Source organism: Elgaria multicarinata, chromosome 22 (assembly GCF_023053635.1).
Source record: "Elgaria multicarinata webbii isolate HBS135686 ecotype San Diego chromosome 22, rElgMul1.1.pri, whole genome shotgun sequence".
Lineage (NCBI taxonomy): Eukaryota > Metazoa > Chordata > Lepidosauria > Squamata > Anguidae > Elgaria > Elgaria multicarinata.
Genome location: NC_086192.1, coordinates 16,128,828 through 16,156,043, shown reverse-complemented (window position 1 = coordinate 16,156,043; position 27,216 = coordinate 16,128,828). Strand labels below are relative to the sequence as shown.

Genomic DNA, 27,216 nt, shown 5'->3' with positions numbered 1-27,216 from the left:
GTGTGTGTGGTGGGTGCGAAGGAGGCGTCTGGGGGCCCCCTCGCCCATGCCAGCTTGTGGGCAGCAGCCAGCCGGTGACAGATGCGTTTGTGCCCGGTGGAGCGTGCAAAGGCTTTTGCGACCACGAAGCGCACAAGGAAGGCGTGGCGTGGCGAGGGACGCCCCCTTTCCGCGGCCCGGCGAAATTTTTGCACGGGAGGGAGGGGCGCCTGTTCCCAGGGAGTATTTACAAGGCCCCACGATGCCCCCTGGCCGCTTCTCTGCATGCCAGGCACAGAGCGGCCGCCCCCCACCCACCCCCGCCCCCCCGAGGAAGGAAGCAAGGAGATCCAGCTCCCAGCGACGCGGGGCGCCCCGTGCCTCTTTGGACTCAGAGACCAGCTCTAGCAGCTTGCAGGAGTGCTGGGTGCCCCCTCCGCCCCCCTCGTGGGCCCACGCGTGGCGAGGGAGGGGGCTCGGCGCTGCTCGGCAAACTCTGCGGCGCTCATTCGGACACTTCGGGGTGCGCCGTCAGCCCTCCGCCGCCGCCGCCGCCGTCAGCCCGCCGATGCGTCTCCCAGAAGGCCCGGTCCAGCTGCTCCAGCTGCGAACTCAGCGGCAGCTGCATGGCCAGGTGCATTCGCAGGGCCTCCAGCCACGGCTCCAGGCGGCTGAAGGAGGGCCTGGAGAGAAAGAGCGCGACGGCCGTGTCAGAGGCTTCCCGCCAGGGGGCCAACGGAGAGCTCCAGGCCGGCCGGCCGCGATCTTCTGGCATGGCCCCAAACTGGGGAGGGCGCAGGGATCCAGGGGCGGGGTGCCGCGCGGCGCACTTCCGCCAGCACCCAGGGGGCCAGCCGGCGGATTTCCCGTCATTTTTTAAATTTGCGCAAATATTTGCACAAATTGCGGCTGCCATGTGGGTAATTTGCACAAACTCTGACTGAAATTTGGGCAAATGTCTGTTTACACAAGTTTTTAAAGTAAATAAATAAAAAGTTCCCAACAGCTTGGCTCATGAACAGAAGCCCAAGTCAGGGGTGTCACAGAAATCCGGTGACCCTGAAAAGGACCAGATTTCCCGGTGACGGATGGGCCTGCCGGTGATCCCGAGTCCCTTCCGGGTCTCCTCCGCACTTTGAGGGAGCCCGCTGCCCCTCCCTCCTGGGGTTGATGCATCTCTTCCTCCTGGGTCACATCCAGACTTTGTCCTAATGGGACTAGTCCCATTCTAACAGACGGGGGTTAAGTCGGCCACCACTAACTCCCCCCCCCCCGGGACTTGAGGGATTCTGGACCCAGCCCCCCTCCTCTCCCCAGGACTCACCGTTTTTCATGGTCCAAGTCACAGCAGCGCACGGCGATGGGGAAGAAGCTGATGGGGCAGTTGGGCGGGCAGTAGTGGTCCAGGAAGCCGCGGACGTTGAGGCCGAAGTCCAGGGTCCGCGGCAGGTAGTCGGGGTCCGCGCTGACCCGCCCGATGATCTGTGCAATGGGGAAGCAAGGAGAGGTTGGAGACCGCCACCCCGGGCTCAGCCAAGATCAGCACGAGAGCAGCCCGGGATCATGGCCAGCCGTACGGCCAGCCGTTCACTCTAGGAGTCTTCTTTATAGCAACCCTCCTATCAGGCAGGTCGGTATCACGATCCCCATATTGCAGAGGCGGGGAGAGGCGAGATTTGAACCTGCAACCTCCTGGTTCACTGCTTGCACTCTTAGTCACAGCACTGCAGTGGGCAGGGCAGGCTCACGTGGCCTGACTCAGCCCTGCTGAAAAGGCCGCCGCCGCCGCTGCTCCCAAAGCGGCCCAAAAGCCACCAGCGGGGGTGGGGGCTCGTGTTCCGCATTTGTGGCCGGGACTAGATTTGGCTTTGATCAGATGCATTGTTTTCGCTGCTACTTCGATTTGGGGGGGGGGGGCTCAATATGATGGGTGAATTTTAGTTTATTATTTGATCTTATTGTAGATTTACTAACATGAGAGGTTTAGTCCTTCTGTCTGACTACTTAAACATTGCATCCAGGCAGTAGGCAAGGTCACCCCTTTTCTCTCTCTCTCTGCCACCCCATTTCACTCACACATACTTTTCCTGCCACCCCCTTTCTCTCTGTCACCCCCTTTCTCTCACACATACTTTTCCTGTCACCCTCTTTCTCTGTCTCTGCCACCCCCTTTCTCTCTCACATACTTTTCCAGCCACCCCTTCCTCTCTCTCTCTCTGCCATCCCTTTCTCTCTCACATACTTTTTGTCACCCCCTTTCTCTGTCACCCCCTTTCTCTCTCTCTGCCACCTCTTTCTTTCCCTCCCTCTCTTCTTCTCTCGCTCTTTACTGCTGATACTCCATTTTCTCTCTCTTTCGTAGTTTCTCCCTCTTCCCACCCACAAGGTATCCTGCAGAGGGAGTCCAACCCACCCTACCAACCCACCTCACTACTTCCAACTCCCCCCCCCCCGGGTTTCAGCTTGGTCACCCCTAGAGAGCTTCCACTGCGCCGTTGTTTTCCGTTCCCCGGCCCCCGTCTTTCCACCCCGGCCCTCCTCCTCTCCCTCTGAGCACCCCTGCGTGAAACTGAGCCAAGGGTTCCACAGAGCTCTGGGCTGGGCAGACTCTACTTGTGTGGGATAAATTTTATTTTTCACCAACAGCTTGAAGCCCACCAACCACCGGAGCCAGGCGCAAAATACTGGCCCACGAAGGTGGAGACCGAACACGGGGGCCCCTGAGCGCATGCTGGGTGCGGGAATTTGTTTTCAGGAGGAGAACTGGAGACTGTACACTGCTCCTTTCACACAGGGGTGCTTCCTCGCACGCTGTCATGATTTTACCACCCGAATTGAGGAAGTGGGGAGGGAGAGGTTTCATTTGTCACCGTAGATCCAATCCGCCCTCTGCTCACTTCCTGCTCCGAAGTTCTCCAAAACGTACAACCAAGGAGATGGTGTCATTTGGTCCCAGTGTCTGCTGGAGCAGCTCTACGGAGGCGCACGCCTAGAGCAGCCTTCTCCAAGCTGGCGCCCTCCAGTCAGGTCGGACTACAAACCCCAGCATGCCTGGAGAAGCCTGATCTCGAGTCTCAGACGGCTCCATCTAGCAGCCTGCCCCCCTCCCTCCCTCCCTCCTCCCTCCGCGCGGGCTCACGCGCCCCTGGCACTTGCCTCGCAAAGGATGATGCCAAAGGAGAAGACGTCCACTTTCTCGTCATAGCTCCTGCCTGTAGGAAGAGAGAGAGAGAGAGAGAGAGAGAGAGAGAGAGAGAGAGAGGGTGTCAGCCAGGCCTCAGGCCCACTGCGCTGGGTGTCTGGACCTCTAGCTGCCAGATTAATTTCTCCACCGCCGTTGTAGCATCAGTCCAGGGCATTGCAGGAAATGAATGAGCTCCATCACACCAGCGGTGTAACGTGCGCTCGCCACACCTGGGATCTGGTTTTGCAGCACGGGACTCACAGGACGCCCCCCCCGCCCTACACCCACCTCACCTCTTCCCCTCCGTTTTGCGTATCATTTTGGTGTGGGGACAGTCTGGATTATTTCCCCCAAGTGGATTTAATGCGCCCTTAAACCTCCGTGTACTGCTGTTCACTCGCTTTTTCCTTTGTGTGTGTGTGTGCTTTGAATGGAATCTTGCTAATGAAAGTGGAGGGCGGGCTGGTTCTCCACCTCCATCACATCGTGTCGAACCAACGGACTTGCGCTTAGTAGGTTGAAGGGGCTTTTGACGGCTCCAACCCCTCGCATTGCCCACAGGAACGGAGCCCGGCCAGTGAAACGTTGAATCAGTAAATTGCTAGACGACAAGGCCAGAGCAAGTGGGGGGGGGAGGAGCCCACGCCCAGCAGCCCACGCCCCCTGTAGAGCCAGCCCTGGTGCGATCCGCACTCGTGCCCCTTGCGCAACGCACCGTTTATCATTTCGGGGGCCATCCAGTACGGGTTTCCCACCACGGTGTAGCGCTTTCTGCGGTCAGGTTTCTTCAAGGTCGCCAGCTGGTTTTTCTCGTCCACCATGAGCCGAGAAAGGCCAAAATCAGCCACCACCACACTTTTGTTCTGCAAAGAAAAGAGAAACGGACTTTATTATGCATGCAGTAGCAGCAGCAGCAGGCTCCAGCCACTTGACAGACTTTTCAAAAGAGGAGAAAGTTACTTCAGAGATGGACACACGCATAATTCTTTTGTCGCCTCTGCCCAAACAGATCTGGTAGGTTTTTGAAAGGACACAACCTGCCAGACCTGTTTATCTGAGGGGAGAGCAGGATAACTGATCGCACCACACTCAGTGGTGAACTTTCAGCAGCCAGCCTTGAAAGAAGCTTCAGCTCTCTTGGGGGTGGGTGGGAATGACAAATACCACAGGCCCTAGGTTAATGTGTGCCAAAAGTCAGGTCTCTGACCCTGAGGAGCTTCCATTTCAAATTGTGGCGGTGCAGCAGACTGCAGAGGGGAATGGCCTTTAATTGGATCCTGGTTCCCAGCTCCTTATTAGCAGGGATGTTCAACTGATGATGGTTTCCGTGAGCCACCTCCTCCTGATACTGGATCCAGACCCATAACAACCTACCTCCCGCACCAGGCAGTTGTGGGTGTTGAGGTCTCTGTGGATGATGTTCATGGAATGAAGATAAGCCTGGGGAGGGAAGAGGCAAGAGACATTTCTTTTGTGCTTCCTCCGTGTTTTAAAGGACGTTGCCACCCTCCTTTCATCTAAGCACTGCTTTCCCCAATGTAGTGTCCTTTCCTCAACCTGCAGTCTGAGCACAATGAGAAGACCCCCCACCCAGGGTCAGGACCAATACTTCCTTCTCCAGATGCAGCCCCCCCTCCCTGAAAATCACCCCCATACACACACACACACACACACACACACACACACACAAACACACACACACCAATTAAGCTTAGAATAAAACCTCCCATTAACAGCAGGGCACTGAGGAACAGATCCGGGGCTCGGACCCCTGAGGGCCGGCCCAACGACGCCCCTGCTGCAAGGACCCGCTTCCCCGGGTGGCAACCTCCGGGGCCCGGCGGCCACAGCACACTTACCATCCCAGCTGCGATGTCTTTTGCGAAACTGACCCGCTGGCTCCAGGGGTACTGGCCGTCCTGCAAGCAGAGAAGCCGCTGGTGAGGGGGGGCGGGGCGGAGGGGTAAGCGGTATATCGGTGCAGTCGGAAGGCTGGGACTGAGTGGGGTGGGAGGGGGCACAGAGGGCTCTGCCGATCCCTTTTTGGCTCGCTCGACCCAGGAGTTTCAGCCCAGTCGCCCTTCTTTGCTTCGGACCCAGCTCCCCAACGCAAACGACGCAGTGTCTTGATATCATATCATTCCTAGGGTGGGGTGGGGGAGGAGGCCCCCTCCTCGCCCTCCCCATCAGGGCCAGAGGTAAGCCTAACCCTAACCCTGAAAATCGTTAGCCAAGCTCCCCCACCCCCCGCATGTCACTGGCCCCACACAAGTGGTGGCAGAAGTGGGATTTTTGGCCAACACTTCAAATCACTGGCACCTTCAATTTCAGTCGAGCTGAGGGGTTGGGCTACGTCACACCGAGATGGCCTCCCCCCCTCCCAGCTCTCTCACCAGGTCCTAAATTCCGCCTGTTCCTTCTTCCTCACCATGTTCTTGATGATCCCACGGAGCGTGCCCCCCTTGATGTACTCCGTGATGAAGTTTAGCCTCTTGTCCTTGTAGAGAACCCCGATAAACCTCAGCACGTTGGGATGCTCCATACAACGCATCACCTTCACCTGAGGGACAAGAGCGACACGGGGTCAGAGGCCGTGACGCAGAGGCTGGCCTTACCCCAGGGCTGTCCGCAGCTGGCCAGAATGTCCCGGGCCCAAAGAGGTCAAGGGCATCAAGGGGGGGGGGGGCGCCGGTTTGCTGCTGTATTAGAGCTGCCGCTTGCTTGTCTGCAAGCCCTCTTAGCAATTGGCTAAGTTTCTGTGATGTCATGGAAGGGACGTCCCCGCACATTCCAAGGGGGAAGCCACAGAATGCTAACAAACAGTGCCGGTTCCATGAGAAGTCATATACCGCTCACCTGAGGCCTGCGAAGATCAGGCGGGGGCGGCGGAGAAACTTTTTCAAGAAGTAGGACAAAGATTTAAGGTAACTGGCCTGGAGCAAGGACGAAGTGGGCGGGGATAGTGGGAAACTGGCGGTAGGATGGGGGGAGGCAGAGTGAAGGATTTCCATGGACAGGACCCACCTCCTTCAGGAACGTCCTTTGGGTCTCCTCGTCAAAACGGATCAGTTCCTTCATGACCATCACCTCTCCCGTCTCCCGATGTGTCACCTGGGCAGGCGGCATTGAGGACCGGCGTCAGCAGCAGCAAGAGTTTGGGCCACGTCACCCTGCCTGCCGCTGGGAATCCCCCCTCCCTCAAACTGAGGACGACTCAGGCGTGGGAAGGAAAAAGGGGCACCCCCCCCCGGCCAATGGCCCCTTTGCCTCCCAATTTCCAGCGATCAGGCGGCCTCAGAGTACGCAGACACCTAATTTCAGATTTCAACCTGGCCTAGAAGCACCGTAGGCATCTCTGCACCACCCCCAGATCGCAAATTTCGGTACTTCGCAAATGCGCAATGTTTGAGTTTGTTGAGGTTCTTCCCTGAAGCTTGGTTTGCCTCGTTCACCTTGAACGCAAGTGTCTTTTCTTCTTCTTCTTTTCAGTTGGGAAAAGTGCATTTTTTAAAAGCTGCACCATTTTTCCCAACTGAAAATAATACACATTTTTAAATGTGCATTTTCCTGACCAAAAAAAGTGCATCCTGCCTCATAGACCAATGGATGAAAAATCGATCTTTGGAGGGATTTGTGCAAATTTTGGGGGGTTGCACCTGTGCGCATATCTGCATTTTCAAACATGAGTGCAAGTTCGGGAAATTGCAGAAATATTCCTGAGAATTGCATTCCTGCTTGCATTTGGGGCTGTGAACCGAACGTGTTTCCATGATTTGAGAAGTTGGAGTGAATTTTCACACATCCCTAGCTGAACCACTGGGGTCAGAGTTCCTGAACTTTGGCTTCTGTGTGGACCCATTTCCAGATTTCTATGGCAGCGCATGAAACATGCTGTGATTTCTATGCATCTGGGAATCAGTCGCCACCCCTTCGCCGGCTCTCAGTGGTGCGAGCTGCTGTGATGTCACAGCAGGTCCATCCCCAAGTGGGCCAACAGCGTGGCGGTACCTTAATGGCCTGCCCGAAGCAGCCTTTGCCTAAGACCTCTCCGTGGATGAGATCTGAGGGGCGGAAGATGCGGTGAGGGCGCGAGACGACCCGCAGCGATTCGGAGCGGCCAATGTCCTTCCGTTGGGAGGCCGGGGAGCCCAGCGAGCTCGAGCAAGGGGACTTGTCAATGCTACAGCTCCTCCTGTGGGGAGAAAGGGGCGGGGAAGAGGGGTCATCAACGCTGCCTGGGGAATGCTGGGAGTTGTAGGACTTTTTTCAGTCTAAACATGCATAGGATTGTAGGACTTATTTCTGTCTAAGCATGCATAGGACTGTAGGACTTATTTCTGTCTAAGCATGCATAGGACTGTAGGAGTTATTTCTGTCTAAGCATGCATAGGATTGTAGGACTTCTTTCTGTCTAAACATGCATAGGATTGTAGGACTTTTTCTGTCTAAGCATGCATAGGATTGTAGGACTTCTGTCAAAACAGGCATAGGATTGTAGGACTTCTTTCTGTCTAAACAGGCATAGGATTGTAGGACTTTTTCTGTCAAAACAGACATAGGATTGTAGGACTTCTTTCTGTCTAAGCATGCATATGTTTGCACTCGAAACTATATGTACATATGTAGCCTGCAAAGATCTCTGATTTTTCTTTTCTTTTCTTTTCTGAAAGACCTTGAGGTTGATCAGTGCAATTATGCGTATATCTTATGCAAACCACCCAGAGAGCTTCGGCTATGGGGCGGTATAGAAATATAATAAATAATAATAGTAATAATAAATAAATAATATCTGAGAAGAGATAAGGGAAAGTATAGAAATTGCTGTTTGCTAATCATTTATTTTCAGAGATCTCTGCAGGTTCCATTTTAATTTTTTCAAAATAAATTGATGCGTAATATATATACACACACATATATGCATACGTTTACAGTTTAATAAGATAATTGAAAAGGTTTGTAAACACGATTCTATTTAGGGTGGATTCCTGCATTGAGCAAGGGGTTGGACTCGATGACTTTATAGGCCCCTTCCAACTCTGCTATTCTAGGATTCTATGTGGTATTTCCCACTTTTTGTACAGGCCCTGAAGAAGGCCCAGAAATCGAGGGTGCAGGGCTGGACCTCGTCTCTTGTTATGCAAAACTCATCCTCGGCTCGATCGCCGATCACTTCGCATTGGCGCAAAGCCAGCAGCGATCGCAACGGGGCGTTGGGCGTGAGATGAGCGGCACAGCCACCACGGGGCCAGTGAGAATGAGGCCCTGCACTTCGAAACATCGCACCCCACGGCCGCGGCAGGTGCCGGTTCCCCCCGCCTTTCCCCGGACCCTTACATGACGGCGCGCTGGCGGATGGCGGAGGCTTCCGGGCAGGGGGTCCGGCTGGGGGAGCGGAGCGGGCTGCGCAGCTCGGAGAGGGGGCTGGTCTCCCGCGTCTCGTGCGGGTCGTGTTCGATCGTGAGTTGCAGCAGGCGGCTGGTCTCCTGGATGAGGAGGTCGATCTGTGGGGACACGGAGAGGGTGAGGGGGAGGGATGGGGGGCAGCGCCGCCCTGCCACCCCACGGCTCGGGGTGTCGGAGAAATCCCCCACGGAATGAGAAGAGTTCATATTTCTGTGTCCGGACTGCGGATTTCGCGGCGGAATGGCTTTTCCCGAGTCACAGGGATTCCATGGATTTGTGGACCAGGTTTTTTAACTTTCCAGAATTTTACGCAAATTTCGTGGGAGAAAAATGTGTATTTTTTAAAAAAAAGCACGGCCAAAAATGCGCATTTCACCCATAGGCTAAAGAATAAAAAAGAACATTTGGGGGGTGAGATTTGTGCATTTACATAATTGCAAATATGCACAAATTGGAGGAATTGAGGAAACAATGAGCGGACAACGGAGCGAAAGACAATCCGTGAAAGGCAGACGGTTTGGATTTTACAAAACCTGTTGCTAGCTGCGGCCTCCAGGATCTAATAAGGGGGAGAAGAGGGCTGGATCCCCGAGACGGAAGCGGGAGAAAGGTCACCTCGTCTAGCGGGACGTGCCGGATGGGCGTGCCGTTGATCTCCAGGATGCGGTCGCCAATGTGGATGGAGGTCTTCATATCAGGGCTGATGCAGTCTGGGTTCAATCTGGGAGTGGGGCGGAGGGAGGCAATCAGGGGTCACTCCGGGGACCCTCCTCGCGCCAAACCCCGGGGCTTCAACCCTAATTCCAGTGCTCCTGCAGGAGGCCGAAGGTAGGGGGCTGAAATCTCGCCCCCTCCCCACAATTCCACCTCTGTTGATGCTCCCTTCCCCCACGACCAGCCAATGGGATCTGGATGAGTTTGCAACCGCAACCCCCCCCATGGCCAAGGGCAAACGGGGGCAGAGGCCAAAATACGAGCAGATTGCAGCGTAAAGCTCTCCGTCGCTAAACCTTAGGAGAGGCACCCGATTGGCTTTTGAGATTGAGCTGGGTCAAGAAACGCCAACCAGGGCAGGGATAGCGGGGGACGTCAAAATGTTCGCCTGTCAGGCTTCGCTGGTGAAATGCCAAATTTAAACGTTGCCGTCCGAATGGGGGAAGCGTCGGTGACTTCCAAAGAGCTGCGAAGATCCCCTTCGGACGGCTCCCGCGTATCAGGCGCCTTCGCCCACCACACGACGCCCGAACCAAGACGAGGCCAGCGCGACGCCGGGCGTGCTCTACTCACTCTCGGACGCGCACGGTGTGCGGATGCTCCGAGCCGCCGTGCTGGTCGATGGAGACAGAGAAGCCCCGCTTGCCTTCGGAACAGGCCGGGATGGAGACGAGCGTGACGGTGTGCGGGATCCGGGTGCCGGGCGATTCCGGGAGCGTCGGGTCCATGACCGGCGTCACCACCATCTGGTAATAACAGTGCCCGCTGCGGCACAGAAGGCAAGCTAGGGCAGCCGTTCCCAAACCCCGCGGCTGGGGCACATGGGGTGGGGGAGGTGCGAGAGAACCCCACAAGGAAGCGAGGGAGCTGCGTAAGCGAAGTCTCCCGAGGGAGATTCCGGCCCGGGAGGGCAGCTGCTGTGTCTCTGCATGGGGTTGGTGCCTTCCAGGGCTTAGGGGATCCCGTTGCCTCTCCCCGGACCCCTGCCCCTCCCCCTGGCACTGATGGCCGAAATTCGGCCGTCAAAAGGCAGCGATTTTGCATCCAAACGAAAATCCAAATGACTTGGCGATCTCCCTCTACTACAGAAGCACGCTGGGGCGACTCGTCCCCAGAGGCGACTCGTCACGTGCTGCAGCTCTGGGTGATTCACTTCTCTGGGCGTGCAAAGCGGCCCTCGCAGGGGCATTGTAAAGGGGTCAAGCGCGCCTTTCGCTGAGATTCGGGCAACAAGCAGTGATGGAAAACCGGGCTGCTCTGAGCTAGGCTACTAGCTGCAAGGGACCACGGCGGGGCAACATGCAGCCCCCTGCCCCCCTTTTTCTGTGGGGCCCCCATGCTGCCAAATTGGCCACGGTGGTGACCCATGGGGAGCAGGCGCCTTGTCTGGAAGCACAATCACTTCATTTTTTGCCACCGAATTTTGGTGGGACATTTCGGTGGTGCAATGCCAGTGGTCTGGGGAGAGGTCATGGGGTCCCCCCTAAGCCCCAGAAGCCCAGCCTTCGAAGCAGACCCTCCTCAACCCTCAACCTTGTTGGGAAGGAGGAGGGACCCTCGAGAAAAGGGGGCAGAGAAAGGACGCCACGCTCCCGATGTTCTCTTCCTGGGAAACAACTGAACGGGCAGCACAACTTCCTGGTGTGCAGCCAGGCTGGGCTGCTGGAAGGGCGCCGGCGCTGCTGAGCACCATGGAAAGGGCCCAGCACTGCCAACCGCAGACGCCACCGGCAGCCTGGCTCCGACCTCCGCATTCACTCTCGGCCCCTCTCCATGCCTCTCAGTAGCCCACGTGGGCTTCTGCGGCCATAAATGTGCTGACGCTTGCAGTGTCGAGGGACGCTCTGTCGGTTCTGCTCCAACAGACTCCCTCCTGGCACTTGTTCCTCGGGGGCAGGTATGGGATACGGGTGGGGTCCCTCTTAGATGCCCGGACCGGGAATCTCCCGGCTGCAGCTCTCGAGAATGAACGGCGTCCCTTTGGGTCTCTCCGTACGGGTACCAAGGAGCGGCCTCCCCAAACCAGCTACGCCATGCCCCCCTCCCTACTCACCAGTAGAGCTTGGATCGCTCCACCAGCGCGTACGTGTCGCCGTCCCCGATGAAGGCCCGGCAGTTCAGGCAGCTGAAGCATTCCGGGTGGTACTTCTGCTCTCCGGCCACCTAGGAGGGAGACAGACGGGCAGACGTCAGCCCCGTGCCCGTGGCAACGCTTGAGCCTCGGCCCCTGCGCTGCAGCCCTCCGGATCTGTTCAGAGCAGAGGCACGGCGCTCCCGTTCAGGAGCAGAGTTGGAAGAGGCGAAAGATTAGCAGCAGCATTAGATTTACGCCTTTTCTCTCACATAGACTCGGAGCATCTTGAAACATGCAAAGAGTTTAAAAAGCAGTGAGAATTTAGAAGGCCAGGAGCTGGTCAAATAAATGGATCAGCCCGGACCGTCCCATGCCGTCCCATGCCTGGGAGTAGAGGGAAGCCTAAACTGGCTCTGGAAAGATGACAATGTTGGTGCCAGGCAAACTTCACGGGGGAGAGCGTTCCCCAATCAGGGAGCCACCACCGATGAGGCCTCCTCCCTTGTTGCTACCTTCTGACTCTCCCTCGGCGCACAGCCTCAGATGCTGGCCATAGTGTCCAGCTTGGCCAGGTACTGCGGTCCCAAGCCACCTCATTCAACCTCCCTTGGACTACAGTCCCCAGCATCCCCCAGCGAGGGATGATTGCAGTAGTAGTCCAACACACCCGAAGGATCAGGGAAGGCTGATGTCGCTTGAGGATTGAAACACACCATAAGCTGAACTAAGCAACTGTATTCTTCCTGCATTCTCACACCATTTTGTGTGGCAAAGCAGACAATTTGATTTTGATGGCTCCCTGCACACTCACCAATGGAAAGAAAACAAAACAGGGGAACCAGGACCCCAAAGAGGAGGTACCCGGCCTTCCCCACGACGGAGACAGGCTGCTGAGCGATCCGGAGTCTGAGGGATGCCGGAACAAAGTTCCTTGATATTACAGATGATTAAAATGGCAATAAATAGTGAGAAAGTAAAGGCAAAAAAGACCGCTTTGCTTGGTGATGTGGCAACGGCAGCAGCCATCCGTCACCAGAGGGGCGCTCTAATTGCAACTCAAGACTGGCCACACTTCTACGCCCCTCCCTAGATGCTCGGAGCAGCTGTTGTCCAAGCAGAATTCCTGCAGGCCTCCCTTGTCCTCCTTCCATATTTATTTATTTAACCAAAAGGCTCCTGGAGCAGCTCTTGTCCAATTGACAAGACAAGTCAGTCTCTGCCTGCAGGCTTACAATCTAAAAAGACCCTACACGCAAGGAAAAAGGCACGGGGAGGGAAGAGGAAAAAACGAAGCTGTCTTTCACCAGGAATTGGCCCTGTTTCCCCTCTCATCTCCCTCCATACATTCACAGTTCTCCAACTTCCTGCCCCAAACACTTTGGCCCCGCCTCCACAGCAAGAATCACTGTGCGTCGTTTTTCTAATTGCGTGGTTGGCCGTGGATCCAGCTCCCTTGCCTGCCCTCTCCATGCAGACGGAGCCCAAACGCTCAGAGGGCAGACGCAACATCCCTTGGTGAGCTTGCGTGAGTGAGCCAAGCCGGACGGCTACGTGCCCCTCGGGAGTCTTTCCTTACCATGACGAGCCCCTTGGTGATCTGCTCCGAGCAGCCGTGGCACATCTCCCCAAAGTGGGCCCCGTAGTCCTTCTTGCAGTAGAGCCGCCCGTCCTTCTCGTAGTACTGATGGGAGAGGGAGGCCCCGCATTCGCAGCACCTGCAGGGGCAACGGGAAAGCAAGACGTCAGGCCTCGGGCAACTATGTCGGGGGGGGGGGGGTTCACCCGAATGATGAGCACATGGCAGCACCTCTCAAAGTAGAGGGATCAATGCCAAGTTCTACATCTAGGAAATAGAAACAAAATGCACAGTTACAAGATGGGGGATACTTGGCTCAGCAATACTACAAACGAGAAGGATCTTGGAATGGTTGTAGATCGCAAGCTGAATAGGAGCCAACAGTGCGATAGGGCTGCAAGAAAGGCAAATGCTATTTTGGGCTGCATTAATAGAAGTATAGCATCCAAATCACGTGAGGTGCTGGTTCCTCTCTATTCGGCCCTGGTCAGGCCTCATCTAGAGTATTGCGTCCAGTTCTGGGCTCCACAATTCAAGAAGGATGCAGACAAGCTGGAGCGTGTTCAGAAGAGGGCAACCAGGATGATCAGGGGTCTGGAAACAAAGCCCTATGAAGAGAGACTGAAAGAACTGGGCATGTTTAGCCTGGAGAAGAGAAGATTGAGGGGAGACATGATAGCCCTCTTTAAATACTTAAAAGGTTGTCCCACAGAGGAGGGCCAGGATCTCTTCTCAACCCTCCCAGAGTGCTGGACACGGAATAACGGGCTCAAGTTAAAGGAAGCCAGATTCCAGCTGGATATCAGGAAAAACTTCCTGTTAGAGCAGTACGACAATGGAACCAGTGACTTAGGGAGCTCATGGGCTCTCCCACCCTAGAGGCCTTCAAGAGGCAGCTGGACAAGCATCTGTCAGGGATGCTCTAGGGTGGATTCCTGCACTGAGCAGGGGGTTGGACTCGATGGCCTCATAGGCCCCTTCCAACTCTATGATTCTAGGATTCTATGTGCATCTTTACTTCTATTCATAGCCTGCCCTTTCTCACAAGGAGACCAGGGTGGCTAACAGCCCACATCAGAACAATGCAACCATGAACACCATTAAGACTGAAAATACAAATACGCAATAAAATATGACAGAGCCGTCACTAGAGCACCGGAAAGCAGTAACAGAAACGCGCTGTTGCGGAAACGCAGAAGAGCAGTGTATATCGAGGAGTCAGTGGTGCGTCAGTTCTCCTGCCCGCGTCCAGAGTGCCTGTTTGTTAAGCTGATGGGGGGGGGAGTGGGGGTGTTCCCAGAGAATCACTTGCGGATGCTGAACGCAGGCCTTGTAGATACAGACTTTGGAAGAAGGTGCAGGCCGGCCGTGAGGGGAGGGGAGGCGGTGAATCCATCCAGGATTCTCAAGGAGCTCTCCAAGGTACAGGGCCCTGGCTCTCAAATAGGTTCAGCACCTTGGAGAACTCCTTCATGTACCTGAGCCGTTCAGGGCTTTGTGGCTCGTGCTAACTCCTCGCCCTGGCCCGGTAGCTCATTGGCAGACAATGCCGAGATTTCACCACTGGTGTAACCTGCTCCCATCTCACTGCCGCTGTATGCATGTGGTCAGCGGCATCTCGCACCAGCTGCAGCTTCTGGATTGTCGTCAAGGGGAGACCCATGTACAGAGCATTGCAGTACTCCAGCCGGGAGGTTATCAGAGCAGGGAGTGCTGTTACCGGGTTGCAGGACACACAAATGGTCGTGTTAGTTCAGACTTGCTGAACACAACATTTTGTTTAATGTGGACGGCGTGGACGGGGGCACCTTCTGGCCCTCCTGATGTTTAGGTGAATGAGTCCCATCAACCGGTTTTGTAAACCGCCCAGAGAGCTTCGGCTATGGGGCGGTATATAAATGTAATAAATAAATAAATAAATCCTGGCCAGAATAGCCAATGGCGATGGATAATGGGAGGTGTGGCTCCCCAAAACATCTGGATGGCCACAATTTGCCCAACCCTGGACTGTAACCCACGTCTTCAGTTCTTGTGCACCACTCAGGATTTAGGCTGCAGTTCTACACAGGGTTACCTGGGAGTAAGTCTCATTGAACTCAATGGGACAGACTTCTGAGTACACACATAGGATTGTGCTGTTAACCAATTAAAAATAAAAGATCAATAGATCAGATAATGGCCAAGCATTTTCAATTGACTTTAGTTTGTATGTCATACTTTTTAAACTATGTTTTATAAACACTGTTTTTCTCTTGGTGTTGATATTTTTGTGAACAGTTTGCAAGTCTTTCCTGATTTCGTCTCTTTCCATGGGCCGGCAAACTATCACCCTGGTTTGATCCAGAGTATATTTAAAGGCATTCACTTTAATCGAACAACAACAAATAATATATATATATATATATATATATATATATATATATATATATATTATCAGTGGTGGGGTCGATATTTATGAGAATTACAATAACAAAACAGGGAACTGTTACGAAACAGTGGGGAGGGGGAAAGTTAATCAAAATGGCAACGGTTAACTCTTTAGCAATGATACGAAGTCAGGTGAAATGCAAAGGACTGTTCACTTCGGCTTTTAGTCTGGGGATTCTTTTATGGGGGGAGAAGGGGTAATTAAATAAATTATGCTACAGATGTATTAATACTTTTGTATGACTGTTTTTTTCCCTTTTTTAAAAAATGAGTTCCTGAGGTCTGCGGAGTGAGAAAAGGAGAAAAACCAGACAGAAAGGAAAAACAGAAATAAGCCAAAGGAACCCAGCCAAACCCCAGCACCCTCAAAGCCTGCTTTTTCAAGGCCGCTGTGCTCAGTGGGTAGCAGGGCCTCAATTCTTCATCTATCCTCGGGGCTTTGTGGAAGTTTGGACAGTCCCTGACCACTTCCGTCACTGTGACTGGTGTGCCGACCACATCCAGGGTTGTCTCTTTGGGCAGAGCAAAGCTAGGCTCGAACCAGGCTCTCTCTCTCTCTCTCTCTCTCTCTCTCTCTCTCTCTCTCTCTGTGTGTGTGTGTGTGTGTGTGTGCTGTGCTCTGACATGGCCTTAAGCCCTGGAGGACCTGTGGCAGCTGTGTGTCCAGGCTGTGTGAGAACCTGTCTGGTTTCATGCAAGCGTTTTGATGGCCGTTTGCTGCACCAGACAGCCGTCCAAACACTGGTGCCGGTGGCAAAGCTAGGGTGGGTGTTGGGGCGCGTGCGTGGGTGTGTTGCTGTTTCCAGGTGCTGTCCGAAAAGGGAAGGCGGGGGACGTGAGTGTCGCTTCCTCTCTGACGTGCCTCCAGGTTATTTCCTCGCTTGGGAAACTGGGGCCGCCGGCTCTGTCGCAACGTTCACCCGGCCTGAATGAAGAGGCAAAAGATCCCCGAACCGCACGTCAGCAGGACCTTGAGGAGAACCCCTCGCCCCACTTCAATCATGAGTGGAAGAAATGGCTCGTTCTTCTGGGAGGCAGGGGGGGGGGGCAGGGGAAATACACGGCCTGCAGCAGCTCGAGCAATCCAACATGTTTTCGTTTCCCAGCTACTAGCGACAAAAATCCCGGTCCAGTCAGGCCCCAAGTGCCTTCCTTGGAAGCAGGGGTGTAGGACTGCAGGCCCAGGGGCCAAATCCTGCCCTCCGGCATTCCCTAAATGGCCCCACCCCTTTCCCTGGCGACCCCTCCTCCCCCGCCCAAACACTGGTCATTTGTTCTCTAGCTTTTGTGCGGGTTTTCCTTTCCCTCGTTCTAAAAAGTTGAAATGCGTCTCCAAAGCTGGAGTTACCAGCAATAATAAGAGCTTTAAGCTACAATACGCTGGTATTTGGGGTATTTTGGCCCCCTCGGCCCCGCCCCTTTTACCTTCAGCTTTGCCCACCCCTGCCACCAGAACGTGGCCCCCGAGAGCTTCTCTGAAATGGAATCCGGCCCTGGGGCCGAAAGAGGTTGGACACCCCTGGCTTGAAGGAAAAACAGGAGGGCAGTGAGACAGCGAGAGGAAAGCGAGCAGAGCACCGTCGGAATAGCCCTGCTGTAGCAGACTGAGCTGATCCAATTCGATGTGTTGGACTACAACTCCCATAATCCCCAGCTAGAATGGCCAATGGTCGAGGTGCTGGGGCATGGGACTTCCCAGGCAGGGCCTCACTAACGTGAAGGAGGGTCTTCTTCCGTATATACGAACCCGGACCACAGTTCCCCCGGAGCTCCCGCCAAATGAGGCGAGGCAGGTGGCGACTAAGGACAGGATCTTTTCGGAGGTGGCACCCTCATGGGGAAGGCCCCTTTCCAGAGAGCCTTGCCCAGTGCCCGGGGGAAGCCCTTTTCATCCTCAGAGCCACTTCTAGGGCTTTTTGATCACAAGCACTGTTTCATTTTGCGGCTGGTTTTCGTTTTATGGTTTAATTTCGGCTTGATCTGCCGGCGTGTTTCGACTCCTTGCTGCTGGTTTTTAAAATCTTTGCTTTTTTTGCCCGCTGTCTTTCTTCACATTCCACTGTTTGCATGTGATGGTTTCCGTTGTGTTTGCACACGGCCTAGAGGACTCGGGTTCTTGTGCGGTTTAAAAGGAATAGAACCACGTAGATAAATTACGGCTGGTCGGGATTTCCCCCGAGGAGAAGCGGAACGTCGTGAAGAGACCCACTTCCTGTTTGGAGGCGGTGGCCACGAAGCCACCAACGGACTTTCCTTTCCTTCCCACGCCATCGTAGTGCCGTGTCACCATCGTGTCACGCAGGGGCGGGTGGCAACGGGCCGCCCCCTTCCCAGAAGCTCTGCGTCTCACTCCTCCCATCCCACGCAGCATTCCTGCAATGAGCAGGGGGTTGGACTCGATGGCCTTTAGGCCCCTTCTAACGCTACTATTCTATGATTCTACGAGTTCAAGAAGTTCAGGACCAGGTTCTGGAGGACGGAGGGAAAGGGGTGTGTGACGCCCACCTTCCGATCTAGGCCCAGGATGCAAAGCTGTTTACGTTCACCTTGCTTTAAGCCTGGTCCACATCCCTCATGATGAGGGGGAGAAACCACACGGGGTGGGGCTGTGGGTCTCAGTCACCCCCACCCCATGAGAGGGAATGGGGCTGGGCAGGGGGAGTGCCTCCTTTATCCCAAGAGCGAAGACGCCGGACTCCTTTGGCTCAGCTCAACCTTACCCCCACGGCCACCACAGAATGCTTATTTTGGGAGCTCAAAGCACGCTGGAAGCCTTTGCTGAGCTCCCAGATCTATTCATGGCAAGGGTTGCTCAGCAGCACAAGGAAATGCACTTCACACATGCTCAGAGGTGCTATGCCTTGACTACCAGTGGAGCCGTTTGGGAGAAGAGGTTTCGGGGCTCAGGCCTCGGGACTCCCTTGCCCAAATAAAGTCGCCACAAACCTCCTTTCTGCAATCACAATCTTCTATTCTCAACAATCGATTTTGCCCCCCCTCCCCCAACACCCCAGGACCTGTTTCAGAAACGCAGTCCCACCACCTCTGGGAGATTCAAGTCTGCAAACAAAAATTCTTTGGACGGTATTGTCAGCAGCAGCAGGTACCAAGTATTTGGGCATAAAGTCAAACTCCAGATGTTGCTGGCAGGGGCTGATGGGAGCCGTAGTCCAAAACACCTGGAGAGCCCCGGGTTGCCTACCCATTCTGTAAGGAGCCTCCGAAAATACGCCCGCGGGTCCTTGACCCACAACCTAGCGGCCTCCACACCAAACCAGTGAATCAACTAACGCTTTGGTGGATTAATCTATCAACCAAACCAATTTTCCGCTGTCCTTCGGCACGGAGGCTGGAGATCTGAGGTGTTCCGAAATGCAGTCATTTGGCAAACGCGGAGGGTCCGGATTTTGAGGCGAAAAGTCAGCTCTGGCTCCAGGCCCGCTTCCTCATCCATCCGACACTCCCCGGCTTTTCTCTCCCTTTCCGTGGGCGCTCCGCTTTGTGCTTTGGAGACGCAGCTCCAGAAAAGGATCGCCGGGGCTCAGGTGTCTCTCCGCCGTGGTCCTCTTTCACGAAAGGGCCACCCGCGGAGACCTTCCCTTCGCTCCTCTGGGCTTTCTCTTCCCTTTGTCCTTGAGCGCTCGGTTTCCATGCGGGTGTCAAGTGTCGCATCCAGGGCTCCCCCGCCCCCCCCCGCCCGCCCCAGCTGAGCAGGGAGCCCGGGGGCCAGAAATGCTGCACAGGGGGGAGCCGTTGCCTGGGACTGTCCAGCGCCTCACCAGGACTGGTGGCAGGAAGGAATGGTTTTGTATTGGCTGCAAATTCAGGAGGGCGAAATAGGAACGGCCTGCCGTACCGGGAGCGTCCCGCCTTGGGGACCTGCGCTGATTTGTGCCCTGCAACCAGCACTCGCTCATACAACTCCTCTTGGCCTGTCCAGAAGGAAGGCGCAACGGACCCGCTGTGTCCCATGCGGAAGGTCCTGGTTTCAAGCCTGCAGCACGGAGTGACGCCACCTGCCCCTTGGGAGAGGAGACGTGAGGAAGATGAGCAGGCAAAGGGGACATCGGGACCCTCCGAGAGACGAGAGGGCAGGCATTTGGGCTCTCCATGGCAGCGTGGCTAGGGCGGCTCTCAGGATGAGCGCCAGCCCTTCCAAATGGACCAGTCAGCTGAAAGAAAGGCCTGGCCAATTTGGGTGGCGTGCGTGTGTGTGGGGCCCGTTTACAAACTTTCTGGAATTACCAAGCCTTCCCAATGCTGGGAATTATGGCCCAACTCACCCGGAGGGCGCAAGGCTGGAGGAAGACTGGGTTAGCCCCACCTGGCCAAGCAACTTTCTGTTGCCCTCCCTCCCTCCCTGTCCTCCCTCAGGTGTCCTGGGGCTCGCAGGAGCCCCCCCCACCGAGCCCGCCAGGGGTTCCCACCCGCCCGAGGCCTGCCTCCCCCGCCTGGCCAACCAGAGACAAGCCCTGGAAGAAGCCGGCCTGCAGCAGCTGCTGCATAAAAAGCAGATGTGACTCAGCCTGCATCCCTCCGCCTGGTTTGCTGCAATGGATTGGCCTGGCAGGAGGCTTCCTCCCCCCCCCCTTGCAAAACCTCGCCACAAAGGCCTCCCCCGCCCCCGCCTCTCCCTTTCCTTGCCTCTCAAGAGGCCAGGATTGCCTTGGGGAGTGCGCCGGTCCCCCCTTCTCCCCCATGGCGCTGCACCTGCGAAAGGGAGGGGGTGCGCAGGCATGCCATTTGACGGGCTGCTTTGCACACGGACTGTGTGGACGTGCCAGGCCCCAGCACTTGCCATGGGGAGGGGGGGAGGGACAACCCAGGGCCTTTGCGTCTACTGTGGAAAGGGGCAGGATTGGAGAAGGAGACCCCCTCTCCCCCCCCCCCATGCTGACGTCTCTGCCGGCTGCATCTTCCTCTGTTCAGCCCCCTCCTCTTTCCACCCCCACCCCTCTTCCTGGTGTGTGTGTGGTATGTGGGTGGGGGGATGCCAGGAAGCGATGACATCATCTAGGCCTGGGCGACCCCATTACCTCACCCTTGCGGAACTTCCCAGGGAGGCCGGGCTAGCCAATCAGGGCCCTCGCTGGGTTAACCCTTGTGTGGCTTTGCCTCTCTCTGGGTTCCCCGGGATTCAGCTAATCTCCAAACAGCAGCTGGAGGAATAGCGGTGCGGGGGGGGGGGCAGGGGGGGCGGAGGCGCCTTTGCAGAGGATCTACGTCGCTGCAGCGCTTTGCATTTTTTGCAGCTGGGGATGTCAACGGTTCGGGGCCTCAGGCCCACTGGAGGCGAATCTGCCTAAAATCTGCCCAGGCTCATTCATATCCATATGTGCAAATTTAGAAAGCAGGACGGGGATGTATTTAAATTTCATCCAAGCAGGGAAAAAGTTCTCTTTTTCTAAGCTAAATTTTCATGCAGGGGAAAGTGGGGGTTGTTTTGGGGGTGTTGCAGCATATGGGTGGGAGAATTAACCGTTCCCTCCCCAGCTGCAATCTAGCAATTAAGTGGAGCCGATTCACTGCCCCACGGACATCAGAGCCACTAGCCTCCACTGCACCAGTGACTGAGGCTACTGCTACACTCATGCCCTGCTTGTGGGATCCCCCTTTGGGCATCCGGTTGCCCACCGTGGGAACAGAACGCTGCACTCCACAGAGCTCCGCATCACGGGCTCCCTGAATGTCAGACCTTAGTTAAACAACAAGCGTCTTTCAGTTCTTCCTGCCAAGGCTGATTTTCCTGTGGAGTCCGCGGTTGTCACAGCTTCAGCCTTGCCCTTAGCTGAAACAAAACTCCAATACGCAGAACCGCAGGCCGTTCGTCTCGCGTTTCCTTTCTGCTTTGCTGTTTCTGCCACTGTCAGAATTTTACTTGTAAGCTCCTAGGGGCAGAGACCCGTCCCCTGGGCTAAGGTTACTCTGCAAAGAGCCGCGGCCATCAGCGAGGCCCGCCACGCTAATGCAAAGCCCAGGATATTGACACGAGGAATCCCGCAGGCCTTTGGCTGCTCAGGATGAGGAAGGGTCACCTTCAGTGACAAACGGGGGCTGGCGTTTGCAGACGTCTGCCAATTTGCTGCTGGCGACGGAGAGCATCCAGAAAGCACCATCCTCTCCCTGGGTCTAGGGCCAGGCAACTGCCTCCACAGCAAATGCATATTTATTTTGTCCTCTTTTCGCCTCCGGTCAAACCAGGTGATGCAGGTTTTATCGAACCAGTGCGAAAAACCTGCCCGGCCTCTCCGTCTGCAGCAAAAGCCAGCCAGCCAGCCAAGTCCACACACCCCAGCCACTGGGCTGCTTCGCTGAGAAGCGCCGGGGTGCAACGCGTGAGCGCACGGAGCCCCAGAGGTGCACCTGACCAGCGGTAGAGCAAGGCCTCTCTTGCGCCACTTCCAACTCTCTGGAGAAAACACACGGGCTTCCTCCGACACAGGATTACAGACTCATGCTGCGAAGGGTTGGGAGCCCCTTTGGAGTTCTGACTGGTCCTGCCTGAAACCTGAAGCGGATTCACCGCCCCACTGACATCCGAGCCACTAGCCTCCACTGACTTCCCATAAACCCCCCCACCCCACCCCTGGATCGAAACACAGGATAGGAGTCAAATGCAGGGTCATTCTTATTCGAATTCGCATTCATTTCCGTGAACCGCCCAGAGCGCTTCGGCTATTGCGTGGTACAAAAATGCAATAAATTAAATAAATAAAGTCTCTGAAAACTGGATACCGGACACAGAAAACGAGGAGTCTATGGCCTTCACACCTCGCTCATCCTTTTCCCAGAGGCATCGAGCTGTCCCCTGTTGGAGGTAGGGGACTGGGTTACGCCAAATCTGCCCTGATCCAACACGGCCGTTCTCCGGTTCGGCCTTGTCAGAGAGCCTAATCAACCTGCCTGTGAATGTACAAATACAGACGGAGACTTACTTGGCTCCCGCCGTGAGGAACCGGCTTTTCTTGAGCACGGCCACCAACATTGTGTCCGGGGCGTCCTCCATGCTCCCAGTCTGTGGGGGGCCCCTAATGCGCTGCCGGAGGCACACCCTCCCTTGCCTCTGCAGGGCGACCCCAGGCTTAGCCTGGGTCCCGAGACAAACCTCCGAGTCTTCCATCTTTGCTCAAACGCCACAGACGCCTGGGGTGGAACTGAGAGGGCAGGAGAGGACCGAGCCCCTGGGCTTGCTCTGTGACTCAGGCCACCCCGCCCACCCCGCCCCCTAGGCAGGCAGGCAGGCAGGCAGGAAGCCATTCTGTAATCACACCGGGACAGCGCTTCCTCTGTCTCGGCCTGCGTCGTCTTACAGCTCACCAGTCCCCCCGGGAGTTGCGACGCAAGCAACCAGCGTTGTCGTCTCCGGAGCTGTGTGCAAGCGCCTGCAGCAGCGGAGCAGCAGGAACACGTGGTGCTTCTCACGCCGCCGGGCTGCACGCGCTCCTCAGAGCATCGGCTAGCCAAGGTGCCATTTGGGCTCTTCTTGGCTTCCCCACCACCGAACCGGGGGCCTGCCAGGAGCTGCAGCGTGCCGTTGCTACATGCTGAAAACAGCCCAGCGCAACTGGGAGAACTCTGCTTCTTCTCTCTCACGGCCACCCGCCGAGCTGGACTTTCCTCGATCTCCAACGTGTGGGCGTGGGAGAACCGCGATTTTATTTCCTGCCTGATCGAGTGGGAGCCAGCAAGCCCAGTGGGGGGTGGGGGTGGGGTGGAGGGGAATCCGTGCCGTGCTGGACGTGCACAGGCAGCCTCACAGGAGTGCTCAGGAGGGGCTCAGGCTAATGGGCAGAGCGGGGGCCATGTCCCTGCGCTCGCCAGCTGCCGCCGACGCTATTAATGGCTGCCCGGTCCCAGCCGTGCATGGAGAGGAAACGGGCGGGTGGGGGAGAGGAACCATCAGGGCACAGTTGAGCAATCGTGATGGGGGTGTGTGTCTTCCCCTCTCCATCCTCCCGGCCACACACGTGGGAGCATCTGTGGGGAGGGGAGGGGAGGGACGGAGGAGCGCATCCCTTGCTCAGACTGTTCATGCCCCTCCTGTCACCTGATCCAGCAGCATGTGGTGTGGCTCGCTTGCTCGAGCTGCCCGGAGTGAGTTGGCTCACGGCCACACTGCTCCTGGAGTTTGGTCTGGTTCTGACCAAAGCTTAGGGTGGAGTCGCCACCCCACGGGCCTTGGAGCCACCAGCCTTCTCTGGCCTGTGTTTGGCACCGGGAGGAAATAGCCGGGCATTCGACAGCCGGAGGCGGGCTTCTTAACAGCTGCTCGGATTTTACCTACTTAATTATTTCATTTCTACACTGCCCCATAGCTGATGCTCTCTGGACAGTTCACTTAAAATGGAACCACAAGGTACAACGTAAAATATAAAATATGGAAGCTTAAAACCACAATATAAAAGTAAAACCAGAATAAAACCCAGCAGCAATGCAGAGATTTAAAATACAGATTCAAAACAGCAGAGCTAAAAGATTGGGATGGTAAAATATTAAAACAGTGAGAAAATAAAAAGGTTTCCACCTGGCTCTGAAAGGAGTACAATGTAGGTGCCAGGCGAACCTCTCTAAGGAGCTCATTCCACAGCCGGGTGCCACAGCAGAGAAGGCCCTGCTCCTGGTAGCTACCTGCCTCACTTCCTTTGGCAGGGGCTCATGGAGAAGGACCCCTGAGGATGATCTTAGGGTCTGGGCAGGTACATATGGGTGGAGGCGTTCCTTCAGATAGCCTGGCCCCAAGCCATTTAGGGCTTTGAATGTTAGTACCTGGACTGGCAGCCAACAAAGCTGGAAAAGGACTGGTGTAATATGGTCTCGTCGGCCAGTCCCTGTTAGTAACCGCGCTGCCCTGTTTTGTACCGTCTGAAGTTTCCGGACCGTTTTCAAAGGCAGCCCCACGTATAACGCATTGCAGTAATCCAAGCGAGAGGTTATCAGAGCATGGATCGCTGTAGCTAGGCTATATCTGTCCAGATAAGGGCGCAGTTGGTATATCAGCCTGAGCTGATAAAAGGTGCTCTTTGCCATTGAGTTCACCTGTGCCTCAAGTGACAGTTCTGGATCCAAGAGCCCCCCCAGACTACAAACCTGAACCTTTAGCGGGGGTGCAAACCCCTCTAGAACAGCTTGAACATCACATAGCCGGGCAGACGAACCACCCGCCAACTGTACCTCCATCTTGTCTGAACTGAGTCTCAGTTTGTTGGCCCTCATCCAGTCCATTACTGTGCCCAGACACTGATTCAAAACAGCCACGGCCTCACCTGGGTTTCATGAAAAAGAGGCAGAGCTGGGTGTCATCTGCATATTGAGGACACCTCAACCCACGTCTCCGGGGAACCTCTCCCAGCGGTTTCATGTAGACGTTGAACAGCAGAGGGGAGAAAACAGAGCCCTGTGGAAGCCCGTGGCCTAGGTGCCAGGGCACAGAGCAATCATCTCCGCAGCACCAACTTCTGGAGTCCACCATCCAAGTAGGAGTGCAGCACGGTGCCCCCAACTCCCAGCCTGGACCACTGCAGCACGGTGCCCCCAACTCCCAGCCTGGACCACTGCAGCACGGTGCCCCCAACTCCCAGCCTGGACCACTGCAGCACGGTGCCCCCAACTCCCAGCCTGGACCACTGCAGCACGGTGCCCCCAACTCCCAGCCTGGACCACTGCAGCACGGTGCCCCCAACTCCCAGCCTGGACCACCTCTCCAGAAGGATCCTCTGGGCCGTGGTATCAAAAGCCGCCGAGAGGTCCAGGAGAGTCAACAGGGTCCCGCTCTGTCCCGTGTTTGCTTGTTGCAAACCATCTTTGCAATGCTTGTGCGTTACAGGCTTCCTATTCAGTTTTACCCGGCTGCAGTTTTAGCATTTTTCTTCTTGCAAACTGCCCGGAGCACGTTGGCTCTGGGGCGGGACAGGAATCGAATCGCTGCAATGCAAACGCAGGCCGCAAATCCCCCACCTGTGACTACTCCCAGCGAGAGCCTACCTGAAGCAGTCGGCATGCCAGTCGGCGTTGAGGGCCTGCAGGTACCGGCCGTCGTAGATGCTGTGGCTGCAACTTGCACATACTGGCAGGTCACTTCCTGGAGAGGGGGAAAGAGGTGCGGGGGGGGGGGGGGTCACAAGCATGGCCTGAAGGGCTGACACTGCAGGGCCGGCGTCGGCACCAACCTGCATGCAGGCCTCCTGGGGCAGGCCTGGCCCTCAGGACTCCAGAGAGGGGGTGTAGGAGTGTGCCTTTCTCTCCTCGCGTGATGATCCCCCAACCCTTCTCCCGGATCCTCCTAGGCCACCCCACAAGGCTAAACCCTTTCAGACAGCACAGGGCAAAAGGTAGCCCTGAAACCTAAGGAATAGCAGAGTGCCTCTGAGAACGTGCAGAGTAATATCCTCTTGCCAAGTGGTCATCCCAACGGTTGGGAACCCACAATTTAGGGCTTTCAGAGGGGGACAAGCACCTATTTTCTGGGGACCCTCTTCCTTCAGAAATGGAGCCATGGCCCTCCTGTAAATGGGAGTGGGGCAGGGGAGGCTTCTTCCCCAGCTTCTGTGGGGCAGAAAGGAGAACCGATGTCCGCAGGAGGGCATAGGGCGGCTTTCCCCAGATACTCTGCGCCCAGCCAGTCACGAGTACCCAGAAACTGGCAGCTGAAATCCTGCTGCCCTCTTTTTCGGTGGCTGGCGGCAATGTATTGATCTTCCTTATATATAACAGCAGAACTGGCTCCCGTTTAACCCCCTGGCATGGGGAGAGGAGAGCGGCAGGGAAGTAAGGAGGGGGGCAGGGAGGGGGGGCAAGTTGTACCGCACTTGCTTGGTGCCAGACATAAGTGCCCGGCCTCAACCGCCCTCCCCTCCCCAAACCTGTTTCAATAATGGGGTTTCAACCCTAGAACACTTGAACTAATCATCAAGGAGACAGGTTGCCTTTGAACATGTGCAGAGTACTTTTCTTGCTCCGCTTTGCAAAAATAGGAAAAAAGTTAGTTCCTGCCCTATGCTGTTGTTTAAGCCGGTGCTAATTTGAGAAGTTCTATTGTAAGGAGAACTCCAACATCCAGAAAGTAATAATAATAATAATAATAATAATAATAATAATATACATAGAAAGCAAATGCTCGACTTAACACGGCCGATTAGACTTCAGCTAAAAAAAAAATGTAAAGGGGGGGAATAGAGCACGGGGGGATTTTCCCCACAACCTGAGCCCGTTCCGCGCGCCCTTCCCTGCCCCCTGGGTCGCTCGCTGCGTGCAGGGGAATGGCAGCAGGAGCCAGGAGGCGGCGGAGGGCGTCAGCACCTTGGACAGCGCCGCCGGATGGGCCCTCCCGGGGGAAGAGGGTTTGGTGGCCGCCTCGCCAGCTTGCGAGCTAGAAGTATGGAGGGCTTGATGGATGAAGTGGCGGGGTTGGGGGGGGGGGAGGAGGAAAGGCCTTCTGCACGTGCTCAGAGGCCCCGCTCGCGTCCTGACGCCTCCCAGGGTCGGGGGCACCGCAACGACCCCCGAAGGTTGCGCGTGAAGCGGGAGCGGCGGGGGGCGGCGAGGAGGGGGGCGCCCGGGTCCCCTCCCGACGTGCCAAGGGCGCGCGAGGGAGCCGGCGCCGGGGAGGGCTCCGGGCGCACGTGGGAGCGCGGCTTTGCGTGCATTGCAGCGCGGGGGGGGGGTTGCTCAAGGTCACGCGCGCCACCGAGGAGGGGGAGGCCGGGGGATCTCCGCCCCCGAGCGCCCCCTCCCCGGTCTGCAGGCCAGGGGGCGGGGGAGGGGAGGGGCGGGGGCGTCGCACCTTCGTCCTCCCCCATGGGCTCGTCCCTCCAGGTGCAGCAAAGCAGCATCAACCTCATGCAGCCGCCCCCGCCAGGCCCC

At 56.1% G+C, this 27,216-nt stretch overlaps 1 protein-coding gene across 2 annotated transcripts; it reads right to left on the bottom strand.

The window, feature by feature from the left end:
* Positions 1–358: 358 nt before the first annotated feature.
* Positions 359–27,194, bottom strand: LIMK1 (LIM domain kinase 1). Of its 2 annotated transcripts, XM_063146753.1 has the most exons (16): positions 27,137–27,194; positions 25,339–25,435; positions 12,931–13,069; positions 11,334–11,443; positions 9,854–10,045; positions 9,182–9,287; positions 8,498–8,664; positions 7,172–7,355; positions 6,188–6,274; positions 5,592–5,723; positions 5,023–5,082; positions 4,538–4,603; positions 3,879–4,026; positions 3,136–3,191; positions 1,304–1,461; positions 359–662 (listed from the first exon to the last, which is right to left on the bottom strand). In XM_063146753.1, exons 1-16 carry the CDS (start codon positions 27,192–27,194, stop codon positions 485–487), a joined length of 1,938 nt encoding a protein of 645 aa, XP_063002823.1. In that variant the 3' UTR covers positions 359–484. The 2 variants fall into 2 exon arrangements, with proteins under 2 accessions (XP_063002823.1, XP_063002824.1); XM_063146754.1 differs by lacking the exons at positions 25,339–25,435; positions 27,137–27,194 and adding an exon at positions 22,293–22,510.
* Positions 27,195–27,216: the final 22 nt, after the last annotated feature.

Coding starts and splice junctions, on each gene's coding strand:
- LIMK1 (XM_063146754.1), bottom strand. CDS start 22,477: ATGGAAGACTCGGAGGTTTGTCTCGGGACCCAGGCTAAGCCTGGGGTC. Junction 6,275..7,171: donor GCTTCGGGCAGGCCATTAAG/GTACCGCCACGC, acceptor CCGCCTGCCCAG/GTGACACATCGGGAGACGGG. Junction 5,724..6,187: donor AAAGGACGTTCCTGAAGGAG/GTGGGTCCTGTC, acceptor CTTGTCCCTCAG/GTGAAGGTGATGCGTTGTAT.